Consider the following 25,182-nt stretch of genomic DNA (forward strand, 5'->3'; position numbering starts at 1 on the left):
CAACTTGATGTGTGTTCATGATTTCCAGTCCTCCAGCACCTCCCTTTAGAGTTTTGTTTGCTTTTGTGAGTTTTATTTTATGTTTAAGTTTTGTTCGAGCAATAAAGCTGCATTTTCAGTTGAAACCTCATTTCCTAAGAGTCCTGCATTTTGGGGTCCACCACTCCTGCCTGCCCGCCACACAGCCAACCATGACAATTCAGTCCCACCACACCGCAGAGCTTCTCTCTTTGACTGAGATCTGGTAACGGTGGAGACCATTTGAGTGCAATAAACTCAGTGTCATGTTCAAGAAACCATTTTAAGATGGCTGGAGCTTTGTGACATGGTATGTTATCCTGCTGAAAGCAGCCATCAGATGATTGCCATACTACAGTCCTAAAGAAATGAACATTGCCCACAACAAAACTCACGTAGGCTGTGGTGTTTGAATATTTTGATTTTGGCACCAATGGGGCTAAAGTGTGTCAAGAAAAACTTTTACACCACCACCAGGCTGAAATATTGATGCAAGGAACAATGAATCCATGATTTCATGTTTCATGCAAATTCTGACCCTACCATCAAAGTCTTAGATATTAGATTGAAAAATGGGTGAGATGTGAGATGGAGCTGCTGGTAGGCAGGGTATGTAAATGCTGCCATGTCAGTCTGAATATGTGTACGAACCCTTATATTCACTCACCAACTGCTTTGTTGAGACTACACAATGACATTAATAAATACACGTGTAAAAAGTTTCATTATGAATTATGAAATAGCATAAGAATAATACATGTTTTTTCTCAAGTCATCTTGTGTTTTTATAATGCATTTTTTGATGTTTTTACAGTATATATTTGTGACTGTCACAAATGCATGCACATGAATGTGGCATGTCAAATTAGTTAAATTGCACACATTTGTAAAAACTAGTTTAAACAGATTTCATCATGCGTTTGCAATATGTTAGACATTTAACTGAACTTTTGGCCAGTTGTTTACACTACATCATTCGTGTACACAGAACATGCAAATAGAAATGATTCCTCAACGTTTTCATATAGTGTTTTGATCAGACACCTTGCCTGAACTTTGTGAATTAGATTAAAGCAAAAACCTTCTTTGATTTATCTAACTTCCCTCAGTTAATATGCAACCTTTCACCAAAAAGCAACTTGCAAGATATTTTTAGTGCTGATATGATGTATTTCACTGAGACTCTCCCCAGCACACTGTTGGTTATTTCATAAACCAAACAAATATAATCAGTTTTTCCAGTTCTTTGTCTTTTGTTCTAAGCACATAAATATGGATACTAAACAGCTCTCCAAAGCCCTTTAGTTAATCACTGCCACGCGGCAAGGAAACATCTAAATATGGCAAGTCTTGTCTCAATACATATTTACTTTTTTTTTCATCCAAAATAAGAGAACATTTCATTTTTAAGTTTATTAATTAACAGTTCTCTTCTGCAGCATTTGGCTCAGCATCAAGCGGTTCATTTTTAAAAGTTAAACAATGCTATATATATTCTACACAAACCTTTAACTATAATGTTTTAAAATTGCTCTTACAGATCAGCACTGAACAACATAAATGGAACTTTAGTTAGGTTTATTCAAATGACATCATCCTGTATTCTGCTGAAGCCACTGTTTACATAATTGGATGTGTTTGGAGAAACAGAAATATAGAAAATTCTGTAACATTTAAGCATTCACAGATTTTAAATATTTACAAATTGAATACGGGCAAATGATTTGCAAGGATTACCATTGTAAGTTATTCAGCTTTGATGCCTCAGATCTCATTATTCCTGTGAAATGCATTGGTATCCTCTTGAACCACATTTCCATTTGACCAGCTTAACAGAGTTCAACGTATTCAGTATTTCTCACCATGATCACAGAAGCTTGAAAAATAAATGTAAATGGCTTTTTACTCCTCTGAAGACATTACTTTATGCTCATTTTAAAAAAGCTATATAAGAGCAAAAGGCTCTCATCTGCTACACTTGATTTAATGCAGCAGACAACAAAGAATTTGGATCAGCATTACAGCAAATTCTTTTCTTTTTATATGGTTAATAAAAAAATAGAATTATAACAGTGTACTGTCAACTTTTCAGAAGCTTGGCTACTGTTCTTTATCCAAACTTACATAAGGACCAAAGTTTTTGAATAATTATTGCTTAACATGTCAGTTTATTCTTAAAGAAATAATGTTAAGATTCTTGGAGTGTATATTCTAAAACTGTGGTACTTAGCAGATATTTTGTTAATGAAAACAAGTTTAGTTAGCATAATTTTATTAGATTATTTATATTATATTAAGTCCGGCTGAGGCTCATGAAAATGCTATTGCATGTGCAGATACTTAGTCACAGATGATAAATTTTATTGTTTACTTCATGGTGGTACAATTTGCAGTTCAAAGTATCACAACTCCATAAGATTTACCCTAATATAACAGCCATTTAAATATGAGGATTCATCCCTTAAAGGATGTTGTTGACCCCAACATAACATTGTCAACCAATGAAAAAGAAGACAAGAAAAAATGGGTGGTTTTCCTGTGACGGAATTGAGGTTTTTGTTGGTTTTGTTTTTGCTGGTTTGCTTTTTTGCATTCAGCAAGTGATTACAGGTAGTTTTGGCAACCATCTGGTTTCCCAAATGTTTATCGTGCAATACCCTTAACCTCCAGGTAACCTATTATACTCACAAGGTGATCAAAAGTGGTTGATTGTTTGGAGATCCCACTGTATCCAGGAACCTGTTTCCATACAGACTTTCTGGCTTGGACTGACTACAAAAACTGTCAGACAGATTGGCGAAGGTTTGCAAGTAATTGCAATCTAATTTGTCAATTCAGACAGATTGCCAACCCTTTGCAATTAAATTGCAGTGAGTGCAAGTAATCTGCCATGTGTCTTTTTAATGGTTCAAATATAGAGAAGGAGAGTAAAAACAACCATGGTCCAGAAGAGCTTGGTCAAACAATTGATTTTAATGACCACACACAGCGTGGGGAGATGTACACTGCAAACCATCAGCTGTAGATCTCCACCCAAAAAGACACTTCAGATTGCTTTTGATTCATCGGGGTTAACGCCCCCTTGTGTGTCATCAGATACAATACATGCATACGTCAAATCAAAACCAATGACTTTTAACACAGTTTGAAAAGAACATTGTCTCCATCTCCACGGCAGGTGCTTCCTGTCTATCTTCTGACTCTCACTTCTCCAAAACCTCGGGCCATGCTCTGCAACAAACTAGCAATTCTGCACGCACAAAAATGCAGTTGCAAGCAAATATATCTGAACTCTCACCTAGAACATAAGCCTACCTGCAGTGTGTGCAGGTGTGTGTGTGTGTGTGTGTATGTGTGTGTGTGTCTCGACCTCACATGAACTTTGTCTTATAGGAAGAGAGGCCAATTCTCATGTGCATAATAACCTAACTGAAACTATATCTGTAATATGTTGAATAAATGTTTTAATCAAGAACCTCTACTAAAAGCTTAATCAAAAAATATAAAAGTATAAAAGACAATAATGAATAACCTGGTTATTCAAATAGCATCATTCAAACAGCTCCTCAAAGTAACTTTTGCTTCCTGTCTACTTTGGCACAGAGTGTACTCAGAGTTAGGCCCTTCTTTTATAATGCAATATAATCTCCATATAAACATTTAAGATTATGAAAAGCATTCAAAAGCATTTAAGATTATAGATTTAACTCAATAGTTTAACGTGGTTATAACTGCACCTGTAATAAGGGCTAATTGGGTGCCAATATGTTTAAACATCTGAATACAATATCAATACTGTAAACTGTATTATTAATGCAATGGTAATGATGATGATTATGAACCATAGCAGTAAAATATTTCTCTAATCTCCACAGTCTCTTTGCAATGTGGGACTCAATACAACTAGTTGACAATTGGATGTCTTCTACTTACATTCCTATATCACAGCAAGGTTGCTGAATGCCTGAGTGCCTTTGCAGTTACATTTACAGAAACTATGTCATTGTTTTGCCAACTTGACACCATTCAGTTTTAAACTAATGGCAGACTGACTCATATTATTTTTAATATTATAATCTTATTTCCATTTTATCACAAAAGCCAACAAAGACAGAAACTGACTGTGAGTGGTTGCAGACCTGGTCCCTATCTTCAAAGCGACCCTTTCAAAGGCAGCAAAACTGTAAGTACATTAAACATGGTCGCAGCAATGTTGTTCATGCTGTTGTTTATTGTTTTCCCTCGTGTTAATGTACTTGTTAGAACTGTAAATTTCAATTTCCCACATTATACATTATTTTGTAAAATAAGATTAATTTAAAGGAAAAAACAACTGCCTGTGACTCTGAGAAGTTCAATGTCACAAACACTTATTTTTATTATATTATGCTCTTTCAATACCCTTGGGCGAGGTCAGGAATCCAGAGCACACTGGGGTGGTGCATGCGGATGTCTAAACACTGAGTATTTCATCCCTATGCACTTCTTTACCCATGAGACTCTTGCAGTCTGATGCCCCGGTCCACTGTGGCTGCCTACTTGTTTTCCACAGGAAACAAACAATGTCCTGTAACTTTTTTCACATGTAACACATTGCACTTCAAATATGGGAAAGATATTCTACATCTGCATCTCATAGTAAACAGAGACAGATGATATCCATGAAATTGACCCTGGGGAGGCTCTCATCAATGTATGTAGTAACAAGGCTTCAAGCTACTCGTGAGAATTGGAGAACTATCCATATCAAATCGCAGACTGCTACTTCTGGTCATTGACATTTTAAACTCACTAAACTGTATACTTGAAGGACAGGAATTCAAGTTAAATGTTCAACAGATGGAGGTAAGTGAGTTCCCAAGCTGTGAGGTAATCATAATTTGAAACTATTTCAAAACATGCTAACAGTGAAACTATTTGCATGCATGTATAACTGAAGACTGACTTCTATTCTTGGCTACAATAGTTCAGGAAGGAAGTAACACCTTAAAAGACACTTGGCTTCAAAGGAAGTAAAAATGAATGGGGAGTGTAACTGTTTTGCAATAACAATGAGTGTTAAAATGTCTTATCTTACTCCTGAAAGAAAATCAAAAAACTGTTATTCACATTTTCAGTTGCGTTCAAAAGTTTACATACACACATCATAGGCATGAGTGTCATGGTAATTTGGGGCTTATTTATTACTTTTCCATCCATCCATCCATGCAGTTTCTTCCACTTGTCTGGACCACAGCTCAGTACCTCTTTCAGCTCATCTGGGACAACAATAGGGTGTTCCCAAGTCGGCCAAGAGATGTAAGACCCATTTTTTGGGTCTTATTCCGTGACCTCTTCCTGGTAGGATATACCTGGTAGCATCGTGACCATTGGTGAGCGTAGAGACCTAAAGCAATCAGCAAATCAATAGCTTTGCTTTAACACTCAGCTTTCTCTTCACCACAATGTCTGGTGTCATTCGTGACATCCGTGTCACTGCAGATGCAGCCCCAATCCATCTGTCAAGCTGCCATTTTCCTCTCCCCTCTCCAGCACACCACCTACAGACTCCAAGAAGGCTAGGTACTCTGAACAGGCGTTTGGTGCATAAATGCAAATGAGAATCAGGACCCATTCTCTGACCCAAAGGCCTAGGGAAGCACTCGTTTGTCCACTGGTAAAAAAAACAAAAACAAAACCCTGTGCTGTGGTATCCCACGAATACGCACCCCTTCCTGCTGCCTCTCACTGAGGTCAACTCCAGACTAGAACAGAGTCCAGCCTCTCTCTACAACACTGGTTCCAGAGTCTAAGTTGTGTGTTGAGGTGAACCTAACTATATCTAGCTTGTATTTCTCAACCACACACAAAGCTCAGGCACCTTCCTTCCATCGGAGAGCTACCTCCTCTGGCTGCCTCCAGGGTGGGGCTGATCATTTTTTCTCTTTTTCATAGGAGTCGTCTGATTCAGTCTTCATCAGGGTCCTCACCCAGGAACAACTTGCCTTGGGAGGTCCTGCCAACAACAGAGCCCCTGTGATAAGCGCCAGAGAAAGTTGGCGATTCACAGAGGGACTCTGTAAATAAAGTCCTTAATTAAGTTAAAAATCCTCTGATGGACCCATAAATACTACTTAAAGTTTAAAGAAACAACAGAGGTGATCCTCATCTCTAGGTTTGTCACGGAGAGTGATTTGTGCAGATTTAAAAATTAAGAACTAGTAAATGTTTGGACTCATGGAAAATATGAACTATTGGCTAGAATATCCTGCGGTGTCCTCTACATCATGAAATCATCATTTCTTAAGCCCAAGGCATGTTAAGCTGGAAAAAAAGATAGAAAAAAAAGGTTTAATTTGAGATTGAGAGGAGAATTTTCTCTTTATATCCAGGTCCATTCCTCCCAGCACCAGGAAACAGAAAACCTGCATTTTTCCGTAAGCATATTAGTTCCAGTGATAGATCTTGATTCTCACTGAATGAGAAATTAAACGCTGTGACCTGGCACAAGTGTTTTGGCACATTGACGTCTGCCTCCAGTAAGCAGGTATTATCTGAGTGTTTCTTCATCTTCCTCATGGGCGAGAGTTCCCATTGGATTTTTTTTTTTTATCAGGCTCATATATATCTCCTGACAGTTACCTCAGCATCTTTAACTTATTGAAGTAAAATATAGCAGAGCCAGGGAGCAGATGCCAGAGGGTTACTCACTCCACCATGTCCCAGTGATTGAAAACAGATATCTCTCACACCAGAGGGGGAAGAGGAGACAAAGGCAGTGTAGTAAGACTCATGCTGTTTACATTTGATTTCCAGTTGTATTGGCACAGTTTTACCCGGCTAGTCAGCAGTCACAGATTGTTGCATTCCTGTGCTCTGTAGATATTGTAGATATTTATCAATGGTTTAGTAACAGTGTTAAAGAATAGGCATTTTTTCCCGTTAAATTAAAATGAACATAATTCGAGAGCCATGACATCCTGTTAGCCCTTTTCTATTCACAGTGAAGTGCTTTTCGCCCAGAGCTGTGTACACAAGTCTTAATGCTCAATGCTCAAAAGACAGTTCTTCTCCAATTAGTCTGAACAGTAGATTTTGCTTTCACAAAATTTTCTATTTTGCGCTAGCTAATTTGAAGTCAAAGCACCGCTTACGCACACATCTAACCTCAAAAAGTTTTACCTTTTCTAGTAATCCCAAAGATCTATACCTATTCCCTACTTCTACAGTAAATTATAGCGTTAGGGAATAACTTGTAAAGCACATAAATGAACTGGAACGCTGAGGTAGTAGCTTCTGGTCTGCTGCTTTATCCCCATATCCCTCTGGAAAATGTATATGCTGAAAATTATGGCTAATTTATAAATGCAAATGTCTTTTAAAGTGAGAGAAAATACTGGTACATATAAAATTAAAATTAAATGGGCAGTGCATAAAATGTCGATTCCTTGATTTTTTCTGTCAGTAATGAAAGTATTATATTGGTGTGCAACAACAGTGCAATACTACCGTTTATCATTTTGTAAAGCTTGTGCTGACCTTTAAAAAACTTGAATTGTGGTGATCCTCTGCCGTAACCTCACTCTAATAATTGTCTTAACAAAACATAACTGAAGCCATAATTAAGGACGCAAAGCTTCTAATTCTAAAGTCCTCTACTGAAGACTGACTATAGCCCAGCATGTAATGTAGGTTAAGGCTTCAATGCACTAATTAAAAGATTACATACATCTTATAATATATCTTTTATTCATATACAATTATTGTACATGCTTGGACATTTTTTTTGTTTTAACCATATAACAGTGATCTCATCACAATGAGGTTTCTAGGCAAAAAATCACCCATTGTCATTGTAATTAACTGCCTTCTCACTGCTATAACAGCTTTAGATCACTTCCCACTCTCCAGAGTCTTCTTGACTTATTCCAATCCATAAAAACAAAAGTGGATGGCATATAAAGGGCTTTAGTTGTTTGAAAAGATCAAAAATCAAAGAGGAAATACGGTATACATTCATATACTGCAGAAAGTGGACACGCAGAGTACAAAGATACAGAAATATATGTATATATAGTGGGCATCCAGCATTTATCAACTCTCCCTCCAAGTTGGAAAATGCTGTCGTGCTCTTTTGGGTTACAGGGGTCTCAAGAGGAAAACGTATTTGCATCGTTGTACTTTTTTCTGTATTCGTTTTACTGTATTTCATGTTTCCCATTAAAATTACACACAATAACACAAACATTTTTGCCACTTTGTATGAAGAGGAATTTTTTTTTTCTTTCAATGAATGTTGATAATTCCACAACCCTTCAGATGCATCATCCTCAAATTATACTAGTTTCCTGATTACTATTATAGGAGTATTATTAGTACTTTAGTCTCTGACCGTAGTGCAGCTTCTGTTGGTAAAGTTTATTTTGAATACAAGACATTCCTTTGCAAGCATTTCTACTTCTATTGCTAATTTTAAGGTAGATGAAACAGAGTGAATACAGCAGCTGACTGATGATTGGTTAAATTATGAGGTAAATTATATGGTTGCCTGGTTTGTCTGTAGTCAGCCATTAATTTAATTTAGTTTAAACTATAGACTAAGGAAATTTTATTGGTGTGGAAGTTGGAAAGTGTGAACCTGTCATGAGAGACTGGTACAGCTAATGTAACAATTCATGCAATTAAAAGAAAAAAGTTAAAGAGCTGTCTGTTTTATTTAGTATGTGCTGCTGTTCTTTGTTCTCTAGTCAGATGTGTGACATTAAAGGACACACGGAAAACAGTCTTTTCTGGCGATTTAGTTTCGAAGCTACCTTCATTATTTCCTTCAGTTTCCACCCACGTGTATGAATAAAAAACATTTCCCTGTCACTTAGAGCTTGTTAAAAATGCACTGATCAAATAGAGATGTGGATTTTATCATATGACACTGGTATTTGCACTGCTCTGCACTGCTCTCCCATGGAAGAGAACAGAAAAGTAGCATCACTACACATTTTCAGGGGTGTGTGTGTTTCCATTTTCAAAGTTTCCTTCTTACATTTAGAGGTGCGTAGAGAAGAATAAAGCTTTACTGTGCCCCAGGGGCAGTTTGCTTTGCAGAGTGGTCCAACAATATATATATATATATATATATTATACAATGTGATGTACAAAAGCAAATGTGCTACACTATCACCATGAGGGAAAGGATTCAAAACGTGTTTAAAGAAAGGAACTGGAACTTAATATGTAAAGGATGCTGAAGGTCCAAAATGATTTGTATCCTTTAAAGGACCATAACGTCATATAGATGCTAAAGCTGATAAAGTGTGGCCCAAGACATCTTAAAGCATACCTTTACAGTTTTATCCAGTGTGTTCCAGTTTTTTAAGGTTAAGAAAGCCATAGAAGATGAAAGCACTGACTCAATAAGGGGAAGATAAAAGATTTTCTTTAGTGTCCTGATACATTAATAACTTTGCAACATTTACTTCCTTTCTGCACAGAAAATATTTTTTTTACTTGTTTCCAGGGATGGAAAGTGTAGGAAATATTTAACTAGGTTACAATCTGCTTCATGCTGAAGCACCTTTTAGTTAAAGTTTGCTATATGCATTAGATTGTAAATTTAATATAGCTGTTTTCAGTGTTGTTACCTTGGCATACTCACTGAATAAGAAAATACCTCCACATTGTAAAGTTTTTATTAACTTTATTTTACTACCAATAAAAAGGGATCCATGATGAAATTAAGATTTGCACAATATGATCAGCAAACATTTTATTTTCACTATATATTTAACCAATTACTTACACACAGTCCATATTTTTCTCTTGGTAGCCCACACAACTTCTACCGTAGGAACTACTATAAAAACAATAGACTTCTAACACTCTTGCTTTATATAGTCAATCAGTTATTGTTTTATTTCTTGAAAACAAAGACTTTAAGCAAGATATGTGCACCTTACAAGTCTGGTGCCTTACAGCTGCTTATTCACTTTGGATAGAAATATGTTTTAACTTCAAGTTGGATCGCCATAATGAATGAAGTGTCAGATTAACTTAAGGAAACAGCAACTGAGATTCCTTCTTGGGTCAAAGAAACATTACCTCACAAAAATGGAAGGAAATAATTTTCAGTTATCAAAAACTACTCAAAATACCAGTGTTCGCAAGTTACATGGATAAATATTTCCAGAAATCATGCTTGTTTTGTACAAAAAACTTACTATATCTCATTAAGGACAGCGGAGGTGTCATGGAAGGGGTCTCAAGACAGCTTTAAGTGGCTGTGAGGTAATTAGTGGTGTAGTAAGCTGAAAATCTGCTACAGACGACTCCTTATTTTTTACTTTTGCTTCCAATTGTTCATTATTAAACTCCTGCATAGTTTTAATTGACCATACTTTAAAAACTTAGTAAAATTAAGCAGTCTAATGAAGCGAAATCAAATTTTAAAATAAATCACTTACCTCAGAAATGCACTGTGTAACATCATGCTTCCTTTCCTTGTAAGTGCAAGGAATAAAAGGCTGAGCATCTTTTAAAGAATAATCTTATGCAGGCAGAATATACCTATACGAAACATTACTTAACTGTCATGATTAGGCTGTGTGCAGGCAGGATGAGGACCCAAACGCAAGCTCACGGAGGCAGGAATGAACTCAAAACAGTTTTATTGCTGACGGAAGTTAAGGTGATACAAAATAATATGAAACTAAACTGGGAAGTCATAAAGGAGCTGAGTCACGAGGAAACACACGGAGGGGCACATAGTCATGAGGGAGAACGCGACACTGAACTGAGGGAGACGTGGACATAAATACACAGAGGGTTAGCGAGGGAAGTGGGACACACGGGGAACACAGCTGACACAGATAATCGTAATGAGACAGGGCAGGAGCGAACACAACATGACGCATACTGACGAGAGACTGTCAAAGTAAAACAGGAAGTACACAGAGGTTCAGACAGGAGGAGAGAGAGCACGGGGAGAACACAGACATAACGGACTGGGGAAAACATGGAATAAAACACAAGGAGGGGAAACGAGGGTCTCACAGATACACAGAGGGGCACACAGGGGGTAATCAAATAAGGAACATCTTAACAGAACAACCTAGGAACCACGGCATAAATAAAGAACAAAATACAAAACACACGAAAACTAAGAATACTGGGCCAACATGGCAACAAAAGGTTACTGTAACTGAGAGCAAAAACAGAAACGTTTATTTAACATTGAAAATTAAAAACACCTTCGAACTAAAAATGTGTTCTAACATTGGAAATTGAATTTTCATGTTTTAGGCAGAGCATCATCAAGTCTAAATAATCAAAATATGGACTGTAAAATATCATGTGATGCTCCAACGTCTCCCTTCTTCACTCAAGTTTCATACTGTTTCATTCATACTGTTACACTTGTAAATGGGGGGCCTGAATACTGTATTGCCAGGAAATACTTTACTTTGTGCTTGGTTCAACTCTGGTGGCCTTACTAATCATATAACAACATCAATGAAAAGGCCTTTTGAAATAAGAACCCATAGCCGGAAAGCTGGGTGTTAGTCTACAGGTTGTTCATTCGCTCTTGGCAGGCATTCAAGCCTCAGTTAAGGCCACAATCTGATTATATTCCCACTTTTAATCTCAATAAACACACCTAAGTGAATTAAACTTGACACTGAGTGCTGGTTATGGAAGAAGCAAAACAGACTCATCTTGATCAGGATATGGGGAAAAAAGAGAGTTTTTGCTTTTGAAAAGGTGGAAAGCTAGTATGCTTGCTTCTTTTTTGTTTTTTCACTTTTTTATGGTTGTCACCCCTTTGCATTATTTACAAATTTGTCTCGCAACTCTTTGGATGAAAATAAGTTGTGTGTTTCCCACAGTGAAGATGACTTCCATGTACTGGGCTGGCCTCCGAGTACACATGCATATCAATAAAATGAGACTCTTTGAACCTTTTCAATTCGGCAGAGCATTTCAGTCTCCTTTCAAGGACCCAAGAAGCACAATGTCTCCATCCACAGGACAAATGTGGTCATTGAATGGCTTCTTAAACATTAACCGTGAACCATTACTAATATGTTATATTTATGAGACATTAATCCAGTGAGAAGATTGTTGCTAGTGCAAAAAGGAACATTCATTATGAAAAATAAAAAAAACCCCAAAACATACTGAGATATCATGGCAGGGATCTGACCCTGTGGATCTGACCATCAAATGACTGAAGATAAAATAAAAAGAAGGAAAATACATTTGACACTAATTGACTGTCAGCGCATGTTGCATTATGTCTTTCATGTATGTTTGCAGTTTCAAATGTTTTCTTTCAGTGATTATATAGCCTTTCAGGATGGCACTATAATCCATGCCAGCCAGTAGATGGCCCTGCAACACAACTATAGTTACAGCATTCCCACTGTACATGCATTAAATCAAAGTGATTATACATTATGTTGATTTTCATTTCTTACAAAGAAGTAAAGTCACTGCATTACTTACATTTTGTGAGGTGCATTTGCAGTACAGCTACTGTTCAATATCGATCATCTACATTGTTTTGTTTTTAACTCAAAATCACCACAGAGACATTAAAGACATTTCTGGGAGGTTTCATTGATTTATTGTTTTACCAATTTCTGTGCAAGGGTAAGAATTACAAAAATCTACACACTAGAGATGATAATATATCCTGTTTCTATCATACAATGTTACTTTTACAAGCGTCCTTTAACAATATGTATATATTCATTCCGATGTACCTATTACACATTAAAGATATACTGATCATCCTCATAAGACGGACCACAAATATCACCAACAGTAAACAAGTTTGGCTAAACGTACGCACAGCCTGCAGTGACCATGTGTAATCTAGACGAGGCTTGACAAGCTTCAATGATGATGTGCTATATCATGTTTCTAGTACAAGTTCATCAAAATGAAGACACAAAACTTACAAATGCAGCACAGTTCCCTGTAGTGTTTTTTTGTATAAGTGCATTAGTCATTTGAAGTGTACGAGAGTCTGTTGAGGTAACACAGCTAATCCTTTAATATAGAGAGTTGACAATAATATAAGCTCTTTTTTTATGTTTGTCTTTATTTCATTGTTTTAATTATAGGCACAGCATATCTATAATGGTCACAACAACTTTCGGTATTATTTGTATCACTGTACTTCAGGTTATTTTGCTACTCTCTGGCCCATTCTGACATTAACAGATGAAGAAAAAAGAGAAAGTAGTTTTGGCTAAGGAAATCACTTACTTTTCTTTTGATATATAAGAATTAAGAAGTAACTTTAGAAACAGATTCCCAGTCCTGACACGGAGTGGACACTATCAAATATTAGAATCACAGTGGGTATATAACAGTCCTGGTCCACTGCTGAGGAAATGTAACAAATGGAGGGAGAAGAGGAGCTGCACTGCTGCCGCCTGACACAACTTTGCCTGACACAGGCTATTGGACAATGAGACTACCATTGCAGTGGCCGTAAACTTGCCAGACTGAAGCAGCAGCACAAGCTGGCAAACTGGTGCCAACTAGGCCCATTTGTGCTTTAGTTGCCAATCAGTCTGCTGCCAGGAGTTTCACCAACACTTTTTTCTTAGCTTTACCCAGCTCCTTAAGCTCAAGGTAACATTTGGAGGATTTCATTTAAAGCCACCGTGCATAGAGGTTTTGTATAGAATCTTTTAACGGCTTGGGGCCGAAACCCATGATAACATTACACAGCTGCAATTTCCTTGGAGCCAGCATCTAGTGGTCATTAGAAGAACTGCAGTTTGAGACAGGTCCACTGTGTTTTCCCCATCCAGCCATGTTGTCTGTCTGTCTGCTTATGCTGTGATGCTGTGGGACAGGCTTGCTAAGACAACTTCTTTCAATATAAATGGTATATAAAAGGAATATTATGAACCACCGCCACAGACTAGATGTCTACATGATTAGTGGTGAAATATTCCCTTAAGTATCCCCTTTATAATGGAGCAGGAAACCACTCACAAAGAACACGCTCATGGCATCTTTGTAACCTAATAACATTTCATTGAGATACTTCACTGTTGTGTTTCAGTAAACAGAAGCATTTTCCAGTGCATCCCTTTACCCAGCATGGCTATTCTGCATGACAGCATTACTATAAAATAATTCTCATAGATTTAAATCCTATTTTTGCGTAACATATCACTGCAGTACAGTACATTGAATTGTTCCCAACACACGTGGAAACAGAGTGGATGTTGTGGGCAGAAACAAGCACCTATCCTACACTACACGAGATTAGTGGTAAATATTCATCGGGTGTCAATGTTTGTTTTGCCGTCCAAAAAAAGGGGAAGGGACATGATGATAATCTGAATCACTCTGTATCCACAGCATTCTTCAACCACTTGTCTGACTGGAGCTACATGTTACCTTGTTTGTCCGAGGAAGAAGAGGAGGTGGATGGTGACGGAGACGGTGCTTTGGGGAAGACCCTGTCAGTGGGAGTAATGCTCGGGCTGCCCAAACCAGACGAACTGGAGCTGCTGGAGCGGTGAGGTCCTTGGCCCTGTCCAATCACAGGAGCCGGTCGAACAGGTCTGACAGGCGGGGGCCTTAAAGGAGCACTTGGTCTACGGACTGAGAGAGCGGGCTTAAAAGTGGTCATAGTCTCAGATGAGGAGCTACTACTGCTGCGTCGCTGGGCTGCATCTGGATCCCTGATCACCATGGTATGGAGAGGGCTGGCAGACACCTCCTGCGCTCCACCAGGGTGCTTAAGCGGCTCCAATGTGTCGAGCACAACGTCAGGCGCGTGCTTGGCTACATTCTGCCTCTCCAACTCACGCAACTCATGCAGGGCTGTATTCATTGTTTTCTCTATATCCTGAGAAGCATAAGTAGAGGAAAAAACAAAAGACACTGATGTCAAGCAACCAAGCAGAGAGTAGCTAAATCTATTGTTGAGGCAAAAGAAATTTGTTTTATTCCTCAGAGCTCGAGCCTTTTTATGTGATGGTGGAAAAACTAAACCCAAAATTTTATTTGCCAACTGTGTAATGTTTTGGTACCCATCAAAGAGCTAATGATGCACATAATATTTAGGAATGGTAGCGAGAATTGAGATTTTTTTCCTCCTTAATTTTGCCTCGATACAGTTATGATTTTTCAGATGAAGCTATAAAAGGAAGCTCCCTTTTTAGAGAAGCCATACATATAGGATAGTTGTATATGTACATGTTCGTTATACAATAAAATAAGAAAAGTCTATATTAATAAAAACTGCATGTGCTTTTAAGGATTTTAATCACCTCAGCGAGTGCCTCGGTCTCAAGAGCCTTGTGGTCTCCTAAACTTGCATGCCTGGTGGTGCTTGGTGATGATCTTTGAGAGTGGCTGTCGACAAACGCCTTTCTATCAGGGTGGCTGATGCAGCCAGCACTGCCAAATGTGGTGAGACGGCGTTTCTCGGGACTGTCAGTTAGACCCCTGCTGACAGCTATTTTGTGTGGACTCTGGGGGCGAGGCATAACCCTGGGGGGTAGATCAGCAGCTCTGGTGGGGCTCAGGCTGTCAGCGCCGTTCCTATGGCGTGGAGCTGCAGCGCCATCTGATCGCACTCGTACCCTAAAAAGAGGCGATGAAATTGATATTTAATTCGTGAATAGTTTCAGTTTCTTTGCACTGGATAAATGTTCAATGTCCTCCCTCTCTCAAGTCCATCCCAAATATCAAACTGTTACTACCTTCCCAATGCTGGTCCAAAGCGGTTCTCAGGTGTGTGTTCACAAGGAGACTGACGCTCATTCCTTGATGAGGTTCTGTCATCGTGGTGCGGCCCACTGCTGGTCTCACTGTCAGTCCGATGAATGCTCTCTGAGAACGCGTCGTCCCTGATACAGATGCATATCGATGACGCTTTTTTATTCATGTTTAACATAGAAAATAATTAACAGTAGTCTGCTAGATAAACTAAAAAAGGAGTTCTGCAGTGTTTGAACTGTTAATTCATTTCTGTGTTAAATTTTTTTAAAGATTTTTTTCTTGATGAATGAATCATTGATAAGTACATTCCCATTTCATTTAAAGCAACTGTTCATTGAGTTTTTGTACAAAGTATACAATCTGTTAAAGCCAGAACTGTAAGTGCTTGATTCTGAAGCCAAAGCCGACGTAACAGAGTTGTAATTTCCTTGGAGTCAGTGTCTAGAAGTCAATAGGGAACTGCAGTTTCAGGCAGTTTCACTGTCTTCAACTTCTTTCATTATAGTTGTTGAAAATCAAATGAGAATCCTTAATAATCACATCCCTGCACAAAAACACCACAGCATTGTACCTACCAAGCCCATTCTTTTAAAGGGAAACATTAACCACTAATTACTCTGTCCTTTTGGTCCTTTTCTGCATAAATCACTACTCTTCCTAATTTAGCTTTAATTTTGTTACCTGCCTACTAGTTATCAGAAAAGAAGCTATTAAGAAATTAAAGGACTCCATTCAATACATGACCTGAGTGAATGTCCATTCGAAGAAAATCTTTCTCTTTAGCAAATTGTGGATCAGAGGGTAATTGCTTCGACCACAAAGGTTATGTTTTTGTTACCCTTTGTCTGTTAGCAGAATTATAGAATAACTACCACTTGAATCTGAATCATGAAAAGATGGATTGTAGCCAAATAAAGATCTCAACACATTTTGGAATAAATCCACATCACTTAAGGCTGTAAGAGTGATTAATGTCCTTAGTTGAGGTCTGCCCTCTCTGAGTGTCTGTTGCTCCAATAAGAATGCAATAAAATGAAAGTGTAGCATTTTATTCATAGTGATCCTTTCATTAGGAAGATTTCATTAAGGCCAAGCTTTCTAAAAATGCAACACACCTGACAAGCCTTTTTTTTTTTTTTTTACTTTTTATGGGCTTCACAGCCTAAATAAATCTAACTTACATGTCTTGTACCACAATGTATTGATGTGGGATCAGCCCATCCACACCATTATGTCGCCCTTCCCACCAGTCCTGAGAAGCTCGCAGGTAGAGCAGCAGAGAGGCTCCCTTCTTAAAGGACAGCTCTCTTGGACTTCGGCCCACGTAGTCAAATTTGGCTATGGCTTCGATTTGCTCCAATTCTGCCATATGAAAAAAGATCAGAGGAAATCTCATTATTTTCTCTGTCAGCTTCTCAACATTGTTGTCTTCACAATGGATTGATGTGTTTGCTGACTCACCTTCATCACTTGTGTTAGGCCCGGTACCATTGTCAATCTCATCCAGAGCTCCTGGTTCACTGTGGGGGCTTTCACTGGAGAGAGGAGATGCAGAAAAGGAAATGAAAAAAATTAGAGCCATTTACGCACTCTTATTCTTTAATCATTACCTTTTATAACAAAGGAATCCTTAATTACCAGACCAATATTATATTTATCATTTGGCAGCAACCTCAATAGACCGAGGCATGCAGACAGTCAAGACAACCTGCTGACATTCAAACCAACCATCAGAACATGAAAGAAAGATGATTTAGGTGATTTATCAGCTGGTCTTTTCGGAAACTGCTGAGGAAGGCAACAGCATCCTAAATAAGTACTTGTTACAATCAAGGTATGCAAAAAAATATCAGTGATTGCACACCTAGTGCCATTCCTGTCAGTAAGTCTACAAGTCATGTGGACTTACCAAAGTTGGACAACAAAAGACTGGATAAATATTTCCTGGCCTTTCTTCCTTTATATTCAGGTAGTAGTGTCATAATTTGGCACCAGGAACATGAAAGCATTGGTCCATTGTGCCTTGTATCAACAGGTGGTGTAATAGCATAAGGGATGGGTCTTGCGATACTCTGGGCCTGTCAGTACCAAATCAGCATATTTTAATCAGCACAGGTTCAATGTTTTTTGTGACATTCAGATGGTAGGGTCAGAATCAGAGCATTGTGTCAGCGGTTAAGGCTGCTGGTGGTGTAATGGTGTAGGGGACATTTTCTTGGGACACTCAGGACTAACTAAGCATTATTTAGATGCCACAGCCTACCTAAGTACTGTTGTTGACCATATTCAGCCTTCACAGCGTACTTCTGATGGTTGCTTTCGGGACAATAACATGCCATGTCACAAAGCTCAAATCATCTCAAACTGTTATGTTGCAAATGACAATGAATTCACTGTAGTCAAACGGCCTCCACGGTCACCTGGTCCTAATCTGATAGTCTTTGAGACGGAGCGGAATGGGAGATTCGCATCGTGGATGTGCAACAAACAGATCTGCAGCAACTGCGTGATGCTATCATGTCAGCTTGGACCAAAATCGTCCAGGACCTTAATGAAGCTATGCCATGAATAATAAAACAGCTCGGAAGGCAAAAGGGACTCCAACCCTGTATGAGCAAACTGTGCCTAATAAAGTGTCAGTTTTTATTGCAAATGTTGTTCATGCAAATGAAAAGCTAAAAAAGATCCTGGCATTTTTAGTTTTTCTATATGCATATTTTTTTCATGTATTTTTTTGAAACCTCTAAAACATACACTTTATACACCAAATTAAAGCAAAATCCAAACTACTTATTAAATTAAATGTGAGATTCATATTATCCAATAAAATGACTGATCAGGATAAATCCTTTTAACAAGGAACTGAACAGCTACTCTTCATTCTTTAATTCTAGCAGTTGGATCATTTAAGAAAGGCATTATTAATGTTATTCAATAATCATATTGCTGGTGCATACAGTCTTTAAATAAACAACACTTGTTGCTAGCGTTGCTATAGAAAAGAAGTCTTGTGTTTATGAGAAAAAAGCCAATACCCTTTATTAGGTTTCTGTCTAAGAAGATAATTCAGTATTGAGTGTAAAATCTACAGCCTTGTACAAAATGGCTTAAAGCCAAGGTAGGAAGTGGAAAATGTTACATGGCGCTATTTTTCCAAGGCCAAGTTGTTAATGGCTCAGAAAACACAGCACATTTTGGACACCTAGCTTTGAACCTACCAGTATTCGTCCCCTCCAGCCATGCACTTCTCATACACAGGTCCCTCCAGTTCTCGCTGGGTAGGAAAGATGACCTCATGGTGGATGATGATTGTCTTAATGATCTCATTAACGTGTGCTTGGCAGGCCACAGGATCTTGGTCATCTGGTATGGGCATCAGCGTGGGGCCAAAGCAAATAGCGAGATTGTAGGGGTCCATCATGTTCTCATCGCTGTACTGGGAAAGACTGTGGAAAACAGAACCAGTAAGTATCATTATTTTAATTTTGCACACCGGAAAATTTGTAGTGACGAGACTTACTGGTTTAGAAATGCAAACAGGTATCTCATGACGATGATCACAGGCCGCGGAAGAGTCACGATTATCTGCTGAAGGTGATGAGCTCTTTCTGCACCAGAGTCAAGCTCTAAAAGTAATAAACAACAACAATCACAGAGTGCTACACTAAATAAAACATATTCCACATGTTTTCCTGGAATGTTACTCACTGGTAGTGGATATGAGGTCGACGAAACGCTCTTTAGGGAACAGCGGGTTTTCCAACCCCCGGAAGTAAAGCTTAAGAACTCCCGCCACAGAGTTGATATCATGATCTGTCTGATCATCCATCAGTGGATCTTCTCCTGTAGATGTAGCATACTTTCAGACTACTCAGTATTCATCCATTGCACTCACTTTCATGTAAGATAGCAGTGATTCTTAATATGCATTTCAAATTCGGAAGTTAATGTATGCATTAAGAGTGCAGTTATGATTGTTCATTTAGGATGCTGATCTCATGTATTATGCATTAAATGGTTTACATGTCCATTACAGGGTTACATATGACACACAGGCTCATTATTTGCACTTTAGAGTCCTTTGAGAGTAACTGCGGTTTCTGAGGTGGGCAAAACGAAATTTAAAATCAATCAAGAGTAGATGGCTAAGTGACCTGGGACTAACCTCTTTCAAATGCATTTTTAATATCATTGACTTCGACCTGGGATCCTGGAACTCGAAATATACCTTGCTGCTGAAGACCTGTGGACATATAAAGCTGTTAGTCTAAAATGGAAAAAAGGTATTAATATAAATGGCACACCCCCTTAAAAATAAACCAGATTTATTTCTGTTGAATGTCTCTGTGAAGGAGTTTCTTCTGTTTTTTTGTATCTAAGTATAAAAACAAGCTTAAAGATAGGAGACTTCAAACATATTTAAAAAAAACAAAGGAAATCCACAGAAGTTACCCATACTACATCATGAGAGTATGGGTAAGTCTATGGCAATCGGTGTGAAAGCAAAACAGACAAAAGACTCAAGAATTATTTTGCAGTAGCAACTCACAAAGGATGAAAGTGTGATGGATTAAGATGCCACATCTTACCTTTTTCACATACACTATATGGTCAAAAGTACTGGGCCTCCTACTACATATAAGAACTGCTTGGCCATAGAAACCTAGCACATGCCAAGCTTACTCAGTAACTCTATGTGGTCGGCCATGTTGTGGCTGTGTTGCTGTGGTTCCTCAATGACTGCACTTTGCAATAACACCACTTAAAGTTGATGATGGAATAGGGGGAAAGAAATTGCATGAACTTACTAGTTGCAGTGATTGCAATTATTACAATACCGCAATAACAGTGGTGAGAAGAACTCATTTTTTCACACATTTGTGACAGGCAGACAGCATGGCTGCTATAGCTTGATTTTATACCACTGTGGCAATTAGAAGACCCCTATGAAAAGACCATCGAGGGAACAGTTCACCCTGCCCGGGATAGGGTTACCGGGGCCCCATCCTGGAGCCAGGCCCGGGAAGGGTGTCTGAGGGCGAGCGTCTGGTGGCCAGGCCTTAGTCCATGGGGCCCGGCCGGGCACAGCCCAAAAAAGGGCAATGGGCCCATCTTCCTGCAAGCCCACCACCCGCAGGAGGCACCGTAGGGGTCGGGTGCAATGTGAGTCAGGCGGCAGCCAGGAGCGGAGGCCCTGGCGGACCAATCCCCGGCTAACAAGATTGGCAATTAGAATAGAATAGAATAGAATAATCCTTTAATTGTCCCAAGAGGGGAAATTTGGTTGTAACAGCAGCCAAAAAGACAAATATACTACAAACAGTACACAGGACACGGAACAGAAACATACACAATTTTTCTTACATATTTACATTAAGGACAATGGTTACTATAAACAGAGAGTACTGTACAGTTATTAAATTAAATAAAAATAATTACAGGTAAGAGGCAAACCAGGTTGTAGTGCGAATTGGTTAATTAACTAACTTATTGCAGTTACAGCATTGATGTAAACATCTATGTTTGTTGGGAGCAGTTCAGATTGTACAGTCTGACAGCTGCAGGGAGGAAGGACCTGCGGAAACGCTCCTTCATGCATCTAGGATGCAGCAGTCTGTCACTGAAGGAGCTCTGCAGTTCAGCAACATCTACATGCATGGGGTGGGAGACTCTGTCCATCAGAGATGTTATTTTGGCCAGAGTCCTTCTGTCTCCCACCAATTGGGACATGGAATGTCACCTCTCTGGTGGGGAGGGAGCCTGAGCTAGTGCGTGAGGTTGAGAGGTACCGGCTAGATATAGTCAGGCTCACCTCAACGCATGGCCTCGGCTCTGGAACCAGTCTCCTGGAGAGGGGCTGGACTCAGTCTGGAGTTGCCCCTGGTGAGAGGCGTCGGGCTGGGGTGGGTATCTTGGTATCCCCTCGGCTTGCTGCTAGTATGTTGGGGTTTCTCCCAGTGGATGAGAGGGTTTGTTCCCTTCGCCTTTCAGGTCAGGGAACAGGTCCTGACTGTCGTCTGTGCTTATGCGCCGAGCAGCAGTTCAGAGTTCCCAGCCTTCTTGGAGTCCCTGAGTGGGGCACTGGAGGGTGCTCCTCCTGGGGACTCTGTTGTCCTACTGGGAGACTTCAATGCTCACATGGGCAATGACAGTGAGACCTGGAAGGGCGTGATTGGGAGGAACGGCCTCCCGGATCTAAACCCAAGCTGTATTTTGTTATTTGTGCAAACCTTCTGTGCAAACCACAGTTTGGCCATAACGAACACCATGTTCGAACATAAGAGTATCCATAAGTGCACGTGGCACCAGGACACTCTAGGCCACAGGTCGATGTGGTATGTAATCGTATCACCAGACCTGAGGCCATATGTTTTGGACACTCGGGTAAAGGGAGGGGCTGAGCTGTCAACTGATCACCACCTGGTGGTGAGTTGGATCAGGTGGCGAGGGATCAGGTGGCGAGGGAGGACCCTGGACAGACCTGGCGCACCCAAACATACAGTGAGGGTGTGCTGGGAACGTCTAGCAGAGGCCCCAGTCCGCAAGATCTTCAACGCACACCTCCAGCAAAGCTTCAACAGCATTCCGATGGAGACTGGGGACATTGAGTCCGAATGGACCATGTTCAGCACCTCCATTGCCGAAGCCGCTGCACGGAGCTGCGGCTGCAGGGTAGTTGGTGCCTGTCATGGTGATAACTCCCGAACCAAATGGTGGACACCTGAGGTGAGCCACCAAGCTTAAGAAGGAGTCCTACCGGGCTTGGTTAGCTTGTGGGACTCCAGAGGCAGCTGATAGGTACTGACAGGCTAAGCTGAATGCGGCATGGGCGGTGGTGGAAGCAAAAACTTGGGTGTGGGAGGAGTTTTGTAGAGGCCATGGAAAAAGACTTTCGGACTGCCTCGAAGAGATTCTGGAAACCGTCAGGCAACTCAGTTCTACCTGCACTGTGTATAGTGCGGGTGGAGTGTTGCTGACTTCGACAGAGAAAATCATCAGGCGGTGGAAGGAATACTTTGAGGACCTCCTCAATCCCACTGGCACATCTTCCGTGGCGGAAGCTGGGGACGAAGGGGATGACCCGTCAATCTCTGGGGGCGAGGTCACTGAGGCAGTTAAACATCTCCTTGGTGGCAGAGCCCCTGGGGTGGACAAGGTCTGCCCCAGGGGCTACATGTGTTTTGTGGACTTGGAGAAGGCACTCGACCATGTCCCTCGGGGGGTCCTGTGGGGGATGCTCCGGGAGTATGGGGTGTCTGGCCCATTGCTACGGGCCATTCAGTCCTTATATAACCGTTGCAAGAGCTTGGTCCGCATTGCATTAAGTTGGACTCGTTCCTGGTGGGTGATGGGCTCCGACAGGGCTGCCCTTTATCACTGATTCTGTTCATAATTTTTATGGACAGAATTTCTAGGCGTGGCCAAGTGGCGGAAGGCTTTCACTTTGGTGGTCTCAGGATCTCATCTCTGCTTTTCACAGATGATGTGGTCCTGTTGGCTTCATCAGGTGATGGCCTCCAGCTCGCCTTGGAACGGTTCGCAGCCGAGTGTGAAGCGGTGGGAATGAGAATCAGCACCTCCAAATCTGAGGCTATGGTCCTCAGTCGGAAAAGGATGGAGTGCCCACTCCGGGTTGGGTACGAGACCCTGCCACAAGTGGAAGAGTTTAAGTATCTTGGGGTCTTGTTCACGAGTGATGGGAGAAGGGAGCGGGAGATTGACAGATGGATTGGTGCAGCGGCTGCAGTGATGCGGACGCTGCACCGGTCTGTTATGGTGAAGAGAGAGCTGAGTGTAAAAGCGAAGCTCTCAATTTACCGGGCGATCAACGCCCCTAGCCTCACCTATGGTCATGAGCTGTGGGTAGTGACCGAACGAACGAGATCGCGAATACAAGCGGTGGAAATGGGTTTCCTCCGAAGGGTGGCTGGCCTCTCCCTTAGAGATAGAGTCAGAAGTTCGGCCATTTGGGAGGGGCTCAGAGTAGAGCCGCTGCTCCTCCGCATTGAAAGGAGCCAGTTGAGGTGGTTCGGGCATCTGACAAGGATGCCCCCTGGGCGCCTCCTGGGCGAGGTTTTCCGGGTATGTCTCACCAGGAGGAGGCCCTGGGACACGCTGGAGAGATTATATCTCTCGGCTGGCCTGGGAACGCCTTGGTGTTCCCCCGGATAAGCTGGAGGAGGTGGCCGGGGAGAGGGAGGTTTGGGCTTCTCTGCTTGGGCTGTTGCCCCTGCGACCTGGCCATAAGCGGAAGAAAATGGATGGATGGATGTGGCAATTAGACTATAAACACCTTAATTCAAAAATTGAGGAGTGCGGCCCAAAGCTTCTGCTTTTTCAGTCATAACTGGTGGAAATCAAAATTACATTGTTTTTCTTATTATAACAATCTTCACAAGACAGACGTTACTATTAGTTAGTAAGAGATTCATTAGCATCTCTTAGCGAGTAGAAGTCCTGTTTATCACTGACACCCCATCTTCTTTCTTATATATAAGGATTAATGTAAGCTGAGCATCATGAATATTACAATGCAACCCATTTTGAGAAATAAATGAATCATAGAAATTAATATTTCACCTCACTCTCTCATCCAGGCTTGTACATATGAAATGCCCCAGTTTAAGATTTTCCAAACGATCCAGTTGGAGCAGTTATATTATCTCACATTGTATGCTATTTCACTGCTAATAACTTCTAAAATACCAAAAATATTTGAATGGCTACTATTAACAATATTAAAGTTTTATTTTATTTATATAGGACCGAATCCCAACAACAGTCACCTCAGGGCACTTTATATTAGGTAAAGACCCTACAAAAACAGAGAGAAAACCCTAACAATCAGTTGTGTTTTGATTATACAGACTGAAAACTACATGTAAGCAAGAAAATGAAAAGGGAAACTCTGTCTGCTCTGTCTACTTGCTGTAGCGAATAACTGTCTGTTGGTCTGTTTGTTAGCGCTCTATTGCAGTTTTTAACCCTTTCATGCATGAATTATGACAACCTCAATCAGAATTTTTTTTTAATTTTTATTCATCTTTAGGCATGAAAAAAAGATTTTTGAACTTAATTTTTTTACACATGTACTTTTAAAAGTTTTTTTTTTCATGTCCACTTAGGTGGACAACATATGTTTTTGGCTTATGAAGTTGACTAACGAATAAATAATATACACTGTGTGTTGTGATCATGTGCAAGTATACCATCAACCCTGACACAAATACAAGAAAACAGCCTTTGAATATCTCTCCACTGTAGTGACGACTATACGTGAAAGGGTTAAGATATAATTTTCAAATTTTGTGTGATAATAGACACCAATAAAAGCTCGAGTTGATTAATTTAGGTGAAAACTTTATATTGAGAGTCTGGAGAGACATAAGCACCTAGGTTAGGTAACCATTTGACTTTGATCTGAAATGTTAGCAC

General features: G+C 40.1%; 1 protein-coding gene across 2 annotated transcripts in view; it reads right to left on the reverse strand.

Moving 5' to 3' along the window:
• Positions 1-12,572: 12,572 nt before the first annotated feature.
• Positions 12,573-25,182, reverse strand: part of LOC102787814 (SLIT-ROBO Rho GTPase-activating protein 3-like) — a 38,176-nt gene continuing 25,566 nt past the window's right edge. For both annotated transcript variants that reach the window (XM_006783122.3, XM_006783123.3), the window contains exons 14-22: positions 19,913-19,990; positions 19,456-19,590; positions 19,268-19,373; positions 18,966-19,193; positions 17,209-17,282; positions 16,929-17,109; positions 15,729-15,875; positions 15,294-15,609; positions 12,573-14,869 (exon numbers count right to left, since the gene is read on the reverse strand). In XM_006783122.3, coding sequence (XP_006783185.2) covers positions 14,405-14,869; positions 15,294-15,609; positions 15,729-15,875; positions 16,929-17,109; positions 17,209-17,282; positions 18,966-19,193; positions 19,268-19,373; positions 19,456-19,590; positions 19,913-19,990 — 1,730 coding nt within the window. In that variant the 3' untranslated portion in view covers positions 12,573-14,404. The remainder of the gene's footprint in view (positions 14,870-15,293; positions 15,610-15,728; positions 15,876-16,928; positions 17,110-17,208; positions 17,283-18,965; positions 19,194-19,267; positions 19,374-19,455; positions 19,591-19,912; positions 19,991-25,182) is intronic.

The sequence above is a fragment of the Neolamprologus brichardi genome, chromosome 5 (genome assembly GCF_056152115.1).
Source record: "Neolamprologus brichardi isolate AB-2024 chromosome 5, ASM5615211v1, whole genome shotgun sequence".
NCBI lineage: Eukaryota > Metazoa > Chordata > Actinopteri > Cichliformes > Cichlidae > Neolamprologus > Neolamprologus brichardi.